Source organism: Sceloporus undulatus, chromosome 4, assembly GCF_019175285.1.
Source record: "Sceloporus undulatus isolate JIND9_A2432 ecotype Alabama chromosome 4, SceUnd_v1.1, whole genome shotgun sequence".
Lineage (NCBI taxonomy): Eukaryota > Metazoa > Chordata > Lepidosauria > Squamata > Phrynosomatidae > Sceloporus > Sceloporus undulatus.
This window is the reverse complement of record NC_056525.1, coordinates 84,304,019-84,320,652: the sequence shown is the minus strand read 5'-3', so window position 1 is coordinate 84,320,652 and position 16,634 is coordinate 84,304,019. Positions and strand designations below refer to the sequence as shown.

General features: G+C 40.1%; 1 protein-coding gene across 3 annotated transcripts in view; it reads left to right on the top strand.

Moving 5' to 3' along the window:
- USP24 (ubiquitin specific peptidase 24) overlaps positions 1–16,634 on the top strand; it is a 113,163-nt gene that overhangs the window by 26,807 nt on the left and 69,722 nt on the right. For all 3 annotated transcript variants that reach the window (XR_006103806.1, XM_042466206.1, XM_042466205.1), the window contains exons 4-11: positions 458–601; positions 9,111–9,233; positions 10,699–10,734; positions 11,339–11,404; positions 11,941–12,006; positions 14,280–14,354; positions 15,830–15,988; positions 16,477–16,591. Coding sequence is in view for 2 of the 3 variants with exons in the window: in XM_042466206.1 (XP_042322140.1) it covers positions 458–601; positions 9,111–9,233; positions 10,699–10,734; positions 11,339–11,404; positions 11,941–12,006; positions 14,280–14,354; positions 15,830–15,988; positions 16,477–16,591 (784 nt within the window). In the remaining variant the exon portion in view is untranslated. The remainder of the gene's footprint in view (positions 1–457; positions 602–9,110; positions 9,234–10,698; positions 10,735–11,338; positions 11,405–11,940; positions 12,007–14,279; positions 14,355–15,829; positions 15,989–16,476; positions 16,592–16,634) is intronic.

Genomic DNA, 16,634 nt, shown 5'->3' with positions numbered 1-16,634 from the left:
TTTGCATTTGCTTCTTTTCTTGTAGTGTGCATATTTATAGGGAGTTTGTGTTTTGTAAAATTGGCTGTTATTTCTAATAAGAGAATTTCTAATAACGAATGGAGAAGAAAAAAATTGAGTCATTGATTAAAAGTGGTAGGAAGAAGGTTAGGAGTTGGGACAGTGAAAAATGAAGACTGAAGATTGTTTCATATTCACTGGGAAAACTACCTATATCCCCTGCTCCCCTGGGATTTATTTAAAGTCTTTACAAATATGGTGTGGCTTAAGGATGCAGTATTCTTAAGTGTAAGAAGAAACACCAAAGCTAGTGGCCAGTTATTCTAAGTACGTTTCACTTCAAAAGTCAACTTTAGTTAAATAGGAAACTGTAAAAATATTTCAGTGCCATAGGTTAATAAAATATATCTCTTGATTCATGCCAGCATTTTAATATTTATTGTGTCCTTTTTAATAGCTGTTGACATCAAGTGCTGTTCATAAATGGGGTACGGAAATCCATGAAGGAATCTACAACATGTTGATGCTGCTAGTAGATCTGGCTGCAGAGCGACTAAAGCAGGATCCAATTCCTGTTGGTCTTCTGGCTGTGCTTACAATGGTATTATAACTGTTTTATCTTTCTTTATCATATTTGGCATGGAAATGTTAGGACTTAACATAACTGTGTATCTTTATTTAAAATGTAAAAACTAGAAATGAAATCGGATACATTCCATGTGCATAATTACTTTTTGGAGACCTCATACCAAACATTTGTTCCTTAACAATGGTTAAACAAACTGCTTCATTTATATACCGCTTCATACTGAATTAACAGTGCCTAAGCAGTTTACAACTGTAAGCTAATTGCCCCCAACAATCTGGGTACAAGGAACTCTTTAGCTGTGGTTAAGTCTCAGTTAACAAAAAGTATCAGCCAGGAAACCAGAATCAGAGACCATGCACATGTTCACAGGGATTTGTGCACTTTGTCTTTTACTGTTTCCAGTTTACCATATCTGAATTAAAAAAACATAATTGCCATGGTTTTCCATTTCCAGAAGATGCTTGACAAGGAACTTTACATCATGGTTTGCCTGTTAGTGTGAAAGTATAGTCCATGCTTTGGATTCTAAACCTTTGACATAAAGGTTGTTTGACAAAATGTCTGAGGTAGTGTATTCATGCTGGATAGTCCACTGCTACATAGATTGCATTTTTAAAAACTCTGTATTCTGGTGTAGGCCACATCTTTCAAAATGTAGTAATGAATCTAATTGTAACTTCAAAATGTTGAGTTTTGCAATACTTCGCTTTGCACATGTTCATAGTAGCACACGGTACTTGCTTTTGGTGAAGTATTAGTTTGATTTCTTTCTTTTAATAACATTACATTCACCTATGGAGTTTTTACTGACGTGAGAAAGGATATACAAATTAGTTCTTGTCAAAGGCATTGACATTGTTCCTGGAGTAGTTTAGTCAAGTCTCACTTTATTTTTTAATGTTTTGTTCAAGCCTATACTCTCTTAGTCTCCCCATTTATATTATGGTGTTAAAACTGAAGAAGTTAGCTGTATTCTTTCTGTATAATTGCTTTATTGAGATATACGAAGCCATGGTTCACATAATTGATCTAAGGATTGCTGAAATGCTTTAATTGCTCATGGAATGTATTATATAAATACTGATCATGCTCAGTTTTCAAAGCAATTCTGTGAATGTCTACTTAGTAATAATTTCTGTTGGGTTCAGTGGAACTGAATCCAAATTAGTACGTATAGGTTGCAGTATGCAGCTGCTTCATGACATAAAATCCTGAAAGTGGGCTGTAGCTACTTGTTAGTATGTCACAAATATTAACTAGTACAGGTTGAATTTCCCTTATCCAGAAATCCAAAATTGTCCACATGGGTGTCTGAGATAGTGACACCTTTGCTTTCTGATGGTTCAGTACATTCAAATTTAGTTTCATGCACAAACTTATTAAAACTATTGTGTATAAAATTATCTTTAGGCTATGTGTATAAGGGTTATACAAAACATAAATGAATTTCATATTTATACTTGGGTCCCATTTCCAAAATATTTTGGTAGGTTCAGTGGGCCCTCTCCTTACGCGGGGGATCTGTTCTGGAACCCCCCCCCCCACGTAAGGGAAAATTAGCCTATGCTCAAGCCCCATAGGAGATAATGGGGCACATGCATGTGGCAGCGCAGCACATGTGCACCATAGGCACATGCACCATTCTTCTCCCCGTGCAGCTTCCATGTAAGCTGGAAGCCATGTAAAATGCACCCGCACATAGCGCGGGCACACTGTATATGCACATATTCCAAAATCCAAAAAATTCTGAAATCAAAAACACTTCTGGTCCCCAGGATTTTGGATAAGAGAGATTCAACCTGTACTGCTTATGTGCAGGGGCCTACAGTTTTGAGCCAATCCCAAATGCAAAAGCTGTTTATGCCAGGGTCACATGCCCTCCCACTGTCTCCACACAGCACTCATTTCCCAGCAGAGAGGGTCCTGTCCTCCTGTAATCTGGGTTTAGCTCCTCCTATTTGCTCCTGTAGGCAGGGACAATAAACAAAAGACCGGCCCCTATATAGGGAGGAGCTAGCCCCCCTGAGCCTCAGTCTTGTTCCTGCCTATGCTCCTAGCAGGATGTTCTCTTCGAGCCAGCGAAGTTTTTCCTTTCTGCGAAAGCGGTTTGAGAGTTTTCTTGGCCTTCCCTTCTTCTCCTCTCTCCTGCCTTTCCCCCCTTCCTTGGTGGTGGCTATGGCAGAGGACCCTGAGAGCATGGGTGAAGGGCCATCCTTAACCCAGGCTTCCCTAGCTCAGGGTCTGCCAGCTCAACAGAGGGAGCTGGCTTCAGAGGGAGACCCTTTGGGATGTGTTTGCTGTTGCCCTGCAGCTTCTTTACTACAGCCTTGGAAGCATGAAGAAGACTTAAAATGGCAAGGGCTCCCAGGATTGGAGAAAGGTCTTGGCTTTGCCAATGACTCTCCCTCTCCTCCAAAGCTGCCCCCTTTCATGGTGGGAGCACAGGAGATTTCTGCAAACAGCATTGCAGCACATGGGAGCCGTGGGAAGAGATAGTGAGGGGTATCCCCTCCATGTCTCTGTTTCTCCACATCACCTCTGCCCAGCCTGTTAAGGCCAGGGATCAGTGAGGAAACTGGCCAGGAGTCATGGAAACTTCCTTCCTCAGCATCTCTGCCTAGCCAGAGTTCAGAGGACAGGCCAGCCAGAAGCCATGGCAAGGATTTCTCCGCATCACCTCTGCCCAGCCTGTTTAAGGCCAGGGATCTGTGAGGAAACTGGCCAGAAGTCATGGAAACTTCCTGCCTCAGCATCTCTGCCCAGCCAGGGTTCAGAGGACAGGCCAGCCAAAAGCCATGGCAAGGATTTCTCTGCATCACCTCTGCACAGCCTGAAATGGCCAAGGTCAGAGAGGCAAGCCGGCCAGAAGTCACAGGAGAACGGTGAGTACCAGGGGCCCTCTCTCTCTAGCCACCAAAAAAACCTTTGCCAGATCTAATGCCCTCGCTCAGGGCAGGCATTGCCATGAGGCCTCTGCCATGGCCATTGCAGGCACTATGCCTAGCATAAGGTTTGGGACTCTGCCAGGAGGGCAGATGGGGGCATTAACCCTTGGTCTCCCCCTTCCCTCCCATCTCTGGCCCCAATGGCACCCAGGACCCTAACAGGTGTGGGCGATCATTTTGCAGTCTGGGAAACACATGGTGGTGTTGCCAGGGCTCCTGCACATTCCTTTTGAATTCTTATAATGAGATGGTGTGTAAGGAGGCAGAGGATTCCTCCTCTGTGTTGCACAGACACATGGCTGTAAAGGAAGCTAGAATTGGCCCAGCAGGAGCTGAAGCTTCCAACTCTAAAATGGTCTTTTTTGGCTGCCACAGAGCATCCCACAACAAAGCACGAAGTGGCTTCATGTCCTCCCCAGAGAGAGCATGGCCTCTGCCACCCACTTCTAAACGGAGGCTGGAGGGCCATCTATCGGGTATGCTTTGATTGAGAGTTCCTGCATGGCAGAATGGGGTTGGGCTGGATGGCCCTTGGGATCTCTTCCAACCCAAGGATTCTTGGAGAGACCACATGGATACAAATCCTCCTGTGTTCCCTCCCCAAAAATTACAACAACAAAAAGGGGTAAACCATTTGTGGATATCATGGGTGGAGAGTTCCCTTCACCCCCAATTGTTTGGCTGCCCCAAAGCGTGGCACTCTTGAGAGAGCAGCTTGAGTGCTTGGCCTCTCCTTTCCATCAGAGATTATCCTTTCTCAGGGCACAGACTTACCTCAGGTAAATGTAGAGCCATGTCCCACAGCAGTCCCTCTGCCCTTCCCAGCTACCTATGCAAGTGGGAGGGAGTTGAGGACCAAGCTAGCTTCTATAATGCAGCCAGGTTACTATAAAGCCTGCCTGAAATTAAAAGGGCTAAGCTGTAAACACCAGCTTGAAGTTGGGGCTGTTTTAAACATAAATAAAACAAAGTGCCCTGTGAGCATCAGGGCTACACTACAGGCCATATGCAGCTATCTACCCATGATTAGCAATGGTCTTCAGTCACTGCTAACCCAGGAACAGTTTCTTCAGTGCCTGGAAGAAGCTACTGCCCAGGCTGCCTCCCTTGATGGGGCAAAGCATGGAGGGGAGAGCCTCCACAGCAACGGGGCTGGGGGCTCAGATTTACAAGAGATACTGGTTAACCTTTCTGGTGTTCATTTTATTACTGTTAGCACATGAGGTTTGAGTTGTGCTGTTTCTGCTCACCCCCCTCTCCTTTTTCCAGGCCAGAGAAGATGCCTGGAAACTAATTCTTCAAGGGAGGGGCTAGCCATAAAAACCACATGATGACTTTTCTTGCCTCCTCATGGGCCTCCATCACTGTCTCCATTAGGTAGAACAGCCAAAGACATAGGATGAGCACATGGTTCTACCTCCTTTGTACAAACTGTTGTCAGCCATAGCACTTCTCATTAAGAGCATAAGCTTTAACAATACAGATTCATTTAAATGCTTATAAACAGGGTGACTCAAGCAAGGAGAAGGTCTCTGGTCACTCAGCAAACCTCTAATGCTTACATGCATTGAGGATCTTTGGTAAAAACATCTCATATGAGGTGAGAGATATATTGGATTAAGGTGACCAACCAAACTCCTTTTTAGTGGCAAAAGGATTATGTTCCTGTTATAAAACAGTGCACCTCAGTCAGCTAGCCTCAAAAGATGTGGCTCCCCTTGCCTTCCCTTCTTTCTTGGAGAGATGTCTGTTAAAGGGAAGAAACTAAAGAAACAAAAAAACAACACAGTTTCTTCCATGAGATGGTTCTCACTAATACAGGGGGTTAAGAAAAACTCTTTATCAAAAACAAACAGACAAACAGACTCCATGGGGGGAGAAACCCTCCCTTCCTCCATGAGTGTTTTAAAACAATATAGTCAGTTTTTTCTGCTAAGAGGTTGCTTCAAATCCTATTCAGACATCCTGCAGAGCCCTGAGGACTCTGCCACAAAGACCACAATTGCCTCTTACCTTGTCTAGATAGTTACATTTTAAATAAGAATGCCTGCTGATGGGCTTGCCATTCTACTGCTCCCTGCCCTGGATAGGCCTATTGTAACAAGGTCTATCTTGCATATGATGAATTGGGCTCAAGGCCATGAAGGGTCAGGCTGCCAATCTTTTTCTTTTAGTGGTCTCAGGAAGCTACAAATTCCTTTCCATATTGTTGGGCATGCTTTGATTGTGATTTCCTGCATGGCAAGGGGTTGGACTTGATGGTCCTTGTGGTCTCATCCAACTCCATGATTCTATGGTTTTATGGTCATAAGGTTAGCTGCTGTGTGGGTGAGTGTCTTATCCCTGATTGGGTTTTCATGGTAGGGTCTGGTCCAAACAACACCATTGTTTACTACCTTTGGGGCTGGAAAAACGGATTTCTTAGTGCCTATGCCTTGTTTTCTGCTAGCAAAAATGCTCAGATTTAATATACCATACAGCTCCATATAGAGACTTACACCAGCCACCTATATGCCCACAGCTTTTAAATATCTTTGTGTGTGTGTGTGTGTGTGTGTGTGTATATATATATTCCAAAAAAAAAAACCAAACAAAAATACGACACAGCAAACTATGATTTTACTATTTATACAGGAGACTCCATTTTACTATGTGATTATATTTTATGTGCCTTGAGCTTCCATGGATTTGGTATCCATGCAAAGTCCTAAATCCAACTCCAGTACATATTGAGGGCCCACTATACTATTTTGAATTTAGGTTTGTGTTCCTTTGACAGATCCCTTTTGTGGAGAAAACTCTCTCCTCAAAATTAGATACCAGAGGGCTATCCTTGCCAAGCCCCCTGTTCCCATTTCATGTCTCCTTAATCAGCAGTTCATTTAGCCGAGAGACCCTCAGCCTTCATACAGGTTGAGGATAGCCTGCTACATGGAGTTGGGGTGATTTTTTGAAGCCTCCAGACTAGTTCATCCTCAGATGAAATCAGACTTAATTCTGACCACATGCCCTGTTAACACAGAGTGCATCTATGCTTTTGCATGGACTCACCAATGTCTGCGAGATAAGGGTTAATCCAATGTCTTCTGTGCCTAACCATGGGATTAGTCTTATTTTACACAGGTTCACAGATGTTCCAGTAAAGAACTGCACATTGTTTTGAAATTTTAATTGGAAGTCAGACATTAACATTCCTCTTTCAGAATGGTAAGTCTTAATTACTACAAATGAAATCACCTTAATATCACCTTCATTGCTATAAACAGTTGACAAGGTGATCAGTGGTGGGCTGTAAGCTGCCATAGGTCCAGATTAGATCAGATTCTATTTTGATTGATCACATAATCCACTGCTTGGGCAAGTTCTCATCAACTGCTTCAGGGTTTCAGTGGCTGACCTGCTATAGTCCATCCAAGATGACATTAAGAAGGGACTTGACCTACATGGTTATAAGGCAGGTGTCTGCCATCACGTCGTTTCTGCTCCATACGAGAGCAGCTAGAATGGCAGCCATCCTCACATTAAGAGGCTGTTGAGGGGAGTTTTCCAACAGGGCCTGCCCACCAGACATCGTCTTCCATCTTGGGATGTGAACACGGTCTTAGAGGCTCTGACGGTTGGGCCGATGAAGTCCCTTTGGGAGGCCTTCCTCAAACACCTCTCCCTCAAGGTCATCTTTCTCACGGCCATTCCCTCTGCCAGATCGGTGTCAGAGCTGGGGCCCTGTCGGTATGTAAAGACTTGTTTATTTTTAGGCCTGTCTCAGTGTGCCTTCGTCCAGACCCTACCTTTGTGCCTGGGGTCAACTCAGCCTTTCAGGTGTCACAGGACATTCTCCTGCCTTCATTCTGCCCCGATCCTAAGAAGGACTTGGGAAAGATCTGGCACACATTGGATGTGTGCAGAGCCCTCAAAATCTACATCAAGAGGACTTCAACCTTAGGTCATCTGAGATGTTCCTTTCCTTTCGCCTGGGCTCTTTGGGGTGCAAGGTACCAGTCTCGACTCTGAGTAAGTGAATCAGGTCTTGAATTCAAAAGAGCTACTGAACTCTTGACCTCACTCCACCCGAGGGGTTGATGGTGCACTCAACCAGGAGTGCATCTACACCTGCGGCCTTGACCACTAGCGCCTCCCTGTCAGATATTTGCAGGGTGGCCACATGGAAGTCGCCTTCGACCTTCATAAGACATTACAAACTGGATGTGTCTCAGTCCGCAGAGGCGTCATTTCAAAGGAGGATCCTCCAACAGATTGGGTCGAGGGCCACAGTCTCCTAGCAGCACCTCCCTCCCAGTTCAAGAGGGCTTTTGTAAATCCCAGATTACAGGAGGACAGGACCCTCTCTGCTGGGAAAAGGAACGTTGGGTACTTACCGTGACACGTTCATTTCCTGCAGAGAAGGGTCCTGGCATCCTGCCCACCCGGGTGCTGCCTGCGGCCTCCGACCCTGCCTGCCTGTTGGTGGACCTGCCTGGTTCTTCTTGTTGTTGCTGGATTGGTATTCTGAGTTCCTTTTTGTTCTTGGACTAGTTTTTTCTAAGGTGTTCTAGTTAACCCTTAGCTGAGGTTACTGAAGTTCAGTTCCTTGATTACCTTACTAGTCGCTTGGCTTGTTATTGACTGAGGCTCAGGGGGGCTAGCTCCTCCCTATATAGGGGCCGGTCTTTTGTTTATTGTCCCTGCCTACAGGAGCAAATAGGAGGAGCTAAACCCAGATTACAGGATGCCAGGACCCTTCTCTGCAGGAAATGAACGTGTCACGGTAAGTACCCAACGTTCCTTTTCCTATCCTTCTCTTCTGTTAGCCATTATTCTGAAAAGGGGTTCATTACCTGTGAGATTGTCCACTCTCATGATTCTGCTACCATGTAGGCAAAACTGGCAAGCAGCCAGCTCACAGCCCTGTTCCCTCTGTCAAGCTTTCCTTCCTGCCATGAATTATAAGTCTTGCTAGCAGAGCACATGCTTTGTTGCTGAATGAGCAAACAGTCTTTCTTTATATTTCTTTATATAGTTTTGGTATGTTTCTGTATATACTGGGCCCTTTGCATTCACTGTGATTAGGGGCACAGGGCCCTATGAAAGTGGAAAAACCACAAATAAAAAAATGAGTATTTCTTTTAACCGAGAGAACACCTCTCAAGGAATCTCTAGGTCCTCCAGTGCAACTCTATGGTCAACATCTGTCAGAATTTGACTACAGAATTCCAATGTAGGAGCTGCAGTTGATTAGAGAAGTGTTCTTTCTAGGAATCTCTAGTATGATGTCTGGTGGATGTTGACTGTAGAGTTACACTGGAGGACCTAGAGATTCCTAAAGAGAACACATTAATCAAATCCATGAATAATCAACTTTGCAAAAGTCATAGCTGCAAATGTGGAAAGTTGACTGTAAATGGTATTGAGGAATACAGACTTGGACCTACTAAAAACATGACTGTTCTGTTTATTCTGAAAAGTTGTAGTTGATACTTAATAAATGTCTGTATACTTCTGGTTCTTTATCTCTTTCCTTGACAATTTTGTTTTGCTTTAGATTGATAACTCTTTGTTTTGGTTTGCTTTAAATCAAGGCCCTTAATCCTGATAATGAGTACCATTTCAAGAATCGAATGAAAATTTGCCAAAGAAACTGGGCAGAAGTGTTTGGGGAAGGAAATATGTATGCTGTCTCACCCATTTCCACTTTCCAGAAGGTAAATATATGCATACTTCAAGACAAAAAATAATACAGAATGTGTATTCCTATATATACTCATGTATAAGTCTAGAAATTTTAGTCAAAAATTGACCCAAAAAACCTGGCTCGACTTATCCATAGGTCAATGTAAGTACTGTATTTTAACTCTTAAAAGGAGTCATCACCTTTCTCTGAATAGAGTGGTAAAAGGTGAGTGCTTAGTCCATCCAGGGACCACCAAAAATAAGCATAGATCCCTTCAACTCTCTCATCCATTTAGGATGAGCACAAACAGTTATGCCTGCCAGAATTTTCTGAGTTTTTTGGCATCATTTTCCTTTGCGTCATCCTTTACATTCTTTACATGCCCCTAGGTTTTACCCTCAACTTATCCTCAGATCATATCAAAATCCATAATGTTGCCCCCAAAATCTGCCCTCAATTTAAGCCTGAGGTCGACTTATAGTGAAGTGTATACAGTCCTCCCTTTCTCATGGTCTTCAGACCTGTATCCCTCGCTTATGTGCAAGGGATGAATGGAGGGAGAATGAATGGGGGGCGCCCTTACTCACTCGCACCTGTATTCAAACCAATGGGGCTTGAATATAAGTGGAACTGTTTTTGTGAGGGGGTCCGTAATAGATCCCCCGCAAAAAAGGAGGGGCAACTGTACTGTATATTTAACAGACTATTATATCCACATAATCTGAGTTAAATACACTTGTTTTCCCCTCTCAGTTTCCCCTCTGTTTTACAGCCAGCAACCCCTGGTATACTATTATTTCTGTCAGTGTGGATATTATAGTGACAGACAAGAAGTTTGTTAGTGATAGCTATACTCTGACAAGGCCATCCTTACAGGATCCATGTGTTTTGATTGCAGTGTGAGTTTAATAAACTTTAGTCTTTTTAGCTTTGGGGAATGGCTCAAAGGATATAATTTCTTTCTCTTTCTGTTTGCCAAATGAGGCTTTGGTCATGAAACTCTCAGAAACTTTCATAGCATTTCATTTGTTCTTATTGCAAAATTTCTTCAAAATTTCAGGGCAAAAGCATACTTTTAACAACATTGTTCTCCCTGATGGGTTAGCTAACTTCCAAATCAACAACACTAGAGCATAATACTGCCATATAGCATTTATAATATGCATTGGAAAATACTGACAAGTGTATAGTACTACTGATCAGTGTATAGTATTTTTGTTGTTGTGTGCCTTCCAATCATTTCTAACTTATGGAGATCCTAAGGCAAACATGTAATGGGGTTTTCTTGGCAAGATTTGATCAGAGGTTTGCCATCGCTTTTTTCTGAGGCTGAAAGAGTGTGACTCACCCAAAGTCACTACCCAGGCACCTTTTGTCAACAATTGAAGTAGCAATCACCATTCAAATACTCTAGTGTCCTAATGCAATATGCAGTTAGAATAACAATATTTCATTTACCTTCAAAGAACTAATTTCTTAATTTCTTAATTGTCTAGGAACCACATGGATGGCTAGTAGACTTAGTGAACAGGGTAAGTAATTGGGAAAATATTACATTATATACTACAGTATATAGAATAATAGAATCTTAGTATATATTACTGCATATCTTCAGCATGCTGCAGACATTGTCTTCTTTTTTTTAAAAAATGAAGTTTATGACTATATACAATTTAGTGTAGATAGTGTGTGCATGGCAGGGTAGGAGGAATTTGGGGACAAAGGTTTAGAAGGTTGAGGTCGACTTATAGTGAAGTATATACAGTCCTCCCTCTGTTCTCATGGTCTTCAGACCCGTGTCCCTCGCTTATGTGGGAAGGCAAGTGATGAGCAAACCACTTAGTATTGGCACTTCAGGAGCTAAGTCATGATTTGGCTCATTCTGGAAGCAATTTGGTTGTGCCTGCTTTACACACACACACACATGACCTTGCCCTCCCTATATGAAGCTGGGTCCTTGACCAAAGTGCCAACTGAAGAAATTCCAGGTTGCACTTTGACCTGGAAATCAGTGATATTGGGGGTATGGTTGCACCTCTTAATGTCATGTGAGCTAGGAGGATATCATGCCCGTTACCCCTAACCAGTTCCTGCTTTAAGGTTTTATGCTTTATGCTGATTTTTGTCTGCATTTAGTTCGCAGAATTAGGCGGGTTTTCTGCAATTCAGTCTAAACTTCATTCAGAAGATATTGAACTTGGGGTAAGTTTTAAAAGATGGTTTGTTAATGCTGCATTAGACTCCTATAGGTGAAGACTTATGAGCATTCTGTAGTATTTCTATCTTTATATTTACTGACTGAAGTACTAATAATAATAATAATAATAATATTTATTTGTATACCGCCCTCTGACAAACCAATCCGGGTGGTTAACAACTGTAAAATATAAAATATGACAATTAAAAACACTTTATCCCTCCCCCCCTTAAGACAGTACTATTTTTGTCTTTATATATGAGGGCTGAATATTATTTTTAGACATTTCTTTGCTTGACCCATACATTCAGCTCTTGTTTAGTAATGTGAAAGGGTCTGTTCAGTTATCCATGAGCTGTTCCTCCCATTTTGGTGGTCAAAAAAAGCTATATTGGCTTCAATGATTTTGCAGTAGGTCATCTTAACAGATGCTATTTGCTTCTGCCATGCTTGTCATATAGTCATCTGTTTGAGCAGCCATCATATTGGAACTGATTTGGTTTTGTTGTGTATTTTCTTGAACATCTACTGTTTCTTACAGGCAGTCTCTTCACTGGTACAGCCTTTAGGAGTTTGTGCAGAATATCTCAACTCTTCAGTAGTACAGGTAATGGGCTTTCTGGGGACTGTGTTAATTTAGGGACATACAGATGTAGTAAACTGATGTTGATTTTTAATATATTTTATTAATTTTAAAATGAACATTATAATTTACAAAGTAATATACATTCAGAAAACAAAGAGACAGAAAGAAAGAAAAAGACATATAACTAATACACAATAAAGCTCTGAAACGACAGTCCTGATGTAATGGGGAGGGGAGTAAAGAAGGGAGAAATATTATTCTGCCATTACATATCCAACTAAATTATCCTGCTGAAATTACTAAAAATCATAATTACAATTTACTACATCATTAAATTTCTTATTGCTTAAAAAATCCACAGTTTCCAGTCTTTCAAAAAGTTTTTGATTGGCTTATTCTTCAGAATCCATTTTAATTTGTCCATTTGGACAAACTCAGGTCCAAAACACAGTGCAGAAAGAATCCAGGTTGAGACCGCTGTAATTGCCCTGGCTCAGTGCTAGGGCATCCTAGGAACTGTTTATTGTGGTACCAGAGCTCTCTGACAGAGAAGTCTAAATGTCTCACAAACTGCAGTTCCCACAAGTCCCTAGCATCGAGCCAGGGCAGTTAAAGTGGTCTCAAACTGGATTATTTCTGCAGTGCGTTTTGGACCCCAATGACATTAACAATCCATTCTTCCATTGTCAGTACTTCAGTCCATTTCCAGGTTTGAGCAAACAATATTCTTGCTGCTGTTGTCATATATCGGAGACATAATCTATATTTCCTCCCCAATTCTTTATCTATAATACCCCCCCCCAAAAAAAAAACCAAAATCTGGTAACATTAACCTTTCCTGTGTATTTACTTTACAAATGGTGGGAAATTGTGTTATATGGCACTCTGATACCTTTTGTTTATGATATTTGCTAGATAATTAGAATCCATATGATATAATTAAGGTAGCTAAATTCTGTTATGTCATATGTCATATGTAAGTTATGTTTGCAGTTGGTCGTCGATAATAGATAGAGTTTGACTCTGCTGTACGCTCCTCAAATTGAATTTTAATAATAGTTCGTAATTGTGCTGTACTATTATTATTTTATTGGTTTTTATTATTTTATATTGGTCAATGACTGAATAAACTGGTTGATTGATTGATTGGTAACATTATAAAATCAACTTTTTATGGATTAACTTACAACTCTTAGATGAGTAACTTTTGCCTTCTTGCAAATTTGTGACATATGAAAAATGGAGCCCTCTTTATCTTGACAATTGATTTGAATCATTCTGAGACATTTTTGACAGTTTATTTGGAGATAAATACCATCTATACATCATCTTAGGCAGGTTTTCTTTTAAATTATTGCACAGTGTATATTTTATACCTTTAGACCACATTTTCCTCATACAGCCTTATGAACATTATGCCTGAAATGTTGGGTCCACCTTATTATATACTCTTTTATAGATTAATTTTCTGTCTTTAGTTTCATTTATAAACCTTTTAAACTACATGGTCATTTTCTTTAACCTCTGTGGTTGCATTTCTCTTGTCTTGATTAAATCTGCCTTAAAGTTGTATATAAGCAAACAAGTTAAGATCTTTGCAATCCATAAGAATAATCTCTCTTGATTTAAACTTCCAGCTGTCTTATTCAAGTGACAAAAGATAATCATAAACAACCAGCTCCGATTTTTAACCCATTCTTTCAACCAAAAAAAAGGCTTCCTGCAGTGAAGTGACTATTACCTTAAAAAAACTTCTGTTTGGTACAAACTCTTAGGAGACTCTTCTAATACAATGATTTTTAAATTTAACATGCTCCTTAAATATATCATACTAAATCTTCCAAGAGTCTTACATCTCTAAGCAATATCCATTCCTTCAACCTTACAAAGGAGCAGGCTGATGCTGATTTTTTAAATAATGATTTGCATCAACCCATAGTATTCAGATTTACAAATTGTTGTAGGACAGACATAGTGCCATTTGGTTTTCATGGGAATAATTTAAGAAAATATGGCAGATATGATAGTTATATATATATATATATATATATGCTTTATATTGGATGATATCCAAAAGTTGCATCGGCAGCAGGCCTGTTGCACAACCAACCCAACCCACCCTCTAGATCCTGGAAAAATATCTTTGAATGTACTTTCTAAACATTTGGTGGGATATTTTCCCTTTCACTTGATCTTCAAAAAGGGTACAATAATTACAGCAATCCATTATAGTTTAAATCATGGGCAATATTGTTTCCTCTCTGACATGGAATGATTGACTTTTTGTTTTATAGCCCATGCTGGATCCAGTAATTCACAATATGATTAAATATGTACAGAATGTTGAAGAGAAAGATCTGAAGGACAAGGTAGAACTTGATTTCCTAGCAACGATCAATAATGTTTATGCACCTGACGTTTCATTTTCTAATTACGTTTTCTCTATATTATGAATGTATAGATTTAACTAGTGCATGGTAAACTGCTTGTGCTGATACTCAAGAAAAGTTTAATGAATTTAGCAACAGTTGTGCTGCAGCAGATTAAAGTCCCATCCAATCTAGCATTCTGTCCTCTGGCCAGCCTGACGTTTATGGGAAGCCCACAAACAGCACATGATTGCAATAACACTCTCCCACTGGTGTTCTGAAACATTCAATAAAATGTGAGAAGCAGGTGGCACATTATGGCTGCATCTGCACTGCAGAAATAATTCAGTTTGACATCATTTTAACTGTCATGGCTTGATCCTATGCAATTCTGGGAATTGTAGTTTGTTGTGGCACCAGACCAGAGAAGGCTAAATGTCCCACAAAACTATGATTCCTAGAATTTCATAGCATTGAATCATGATAGTTAAGTGGTGTCAAACTGGATTATTTCTACAGTGTGGATGCAGTCTATGACTACTACAGGTACTCATTTATAGCCTCATGCTCTATGAATGTTAGGAGATTTTGTCATTAGTGCATCAGTTGAGTGTGTCTATTACTTCCCCTTGCCATTTTTGTTCTGAACTAGTTTCTTTTGTATTCACAGCAGTTGCAAATCTACATTATCCTTTTGACTGATTCACACTTGTATAAGCTTAGCATCCCAGAATTTTGTTAGGCAGATATAAAAGAAGTATCTTCCTCAGATTTCATTCCACATACCCACAGAGATCTCATTACAGATTGAGTATCCTGTATCCAAAATACTTGGGACCAGATGTCTTTTGGATTTTGGATTTTTTGGGGGGCTTTGGAATTCATGTATTTGCATATAGGTACATAATGAGATAGGTCTAAACACAACATTCATTTATGTTTCATGTACATCTCATAGAGATAGACTGAAGGTGATTTTATACACAATATTTTTAATAATTTTGTGCATGAAACAAAGTTTGTGTACTCTGAACCATCCAATAGCAAAGGTGTCACTATCATAGCCACCCATGAAAAAAGTTGGTTTTGGGAGTATTTTGGATTTTAGAATTCCGGATAAAAGAAGCTCAACCTGGGTTACTTATTTTTCTTGCAGTGTTATAAAGTGACAAATAAATATGTTAGTTTACTCTTGCTGTATGAGATAATAGAATCTTAACCCAAATCCTGTGCTATTTTTAGTAGGATTTACTTTGAAGTAACATGTGTGTAAGTCTGTAGACTGTAATCCTCCATGTACTTACCTAGGACTTGGTCCTACTGAATTTAATGGGGCTTAGTTCAGATTAGATATGTGTAGGATTGCACTGTTAGTTTCAAATATAAGGCTACACTGGTTTATGTGCTAACCTCAGTGCTTTTAGAATTCATTATTGATTTATCCACAAAATATTCATAATAGTTTTCTTTCACAGAGGCTGGTCAGTATCCCTGAACTCTTGTCTGCCATCAAGCTCCTGTGTATGCATTTTCAACCTGATTTAGTAACAGTTGTGGATGACTTGCGATTAGATATCCTATTGCGTATGTTGAAATCACCACACTTCAGTGCAAAAATGAACTCTCTCAAAGAAGTAGGTTCATTATGCTAATAGTTTCAAATGAAATGAGATTGGGTTGTTGGAATAGAGGAATACTGACACTGATCTTTGTTGTTGTTAAATAAGTAACTTAAGTTTTATATCATCTATATAGTTTCTCTTTAAATATTAGTACTGTATTTTAAGTTACTGATTTAGACCACAAAACTTTCAGATTGAAAATACAAAGGTATAGAATAATATACCTCTGGCCAGTGGCATAATTCTACATTTAGTATAGTAATGTGGCAAAAGATGGCAATAAGATGTTATTTTGAATTAATAAAAATAATGCTGTATAGATTTCTGCTCTCTCCATGTAAGGGAAACAGGATACATGTTTTCTCATTTCTCAAATCTTCAGTTATTGATGTTTTCAGACTTTCAGAGTTAGGGGACCATAAATTTTGATATTTCTCTTGTTCTACTAGTTTTTCCTTTTCCTTTTCACAATTTCTGATAGTGTTGGCATTTATTTTTAGGTAACAAAACTTATTGAAGACAGCACAGTTTCCAAATCAGTAAAGAATGCAATAGATCCAGATCGATTACTAAACTGGCTGGTAGAAAATTCTGTCTTATCAATTGCATTAGAAGGTAGGCTTCTGAATATCTTACCAAACAATGGGTTCATAGTAGT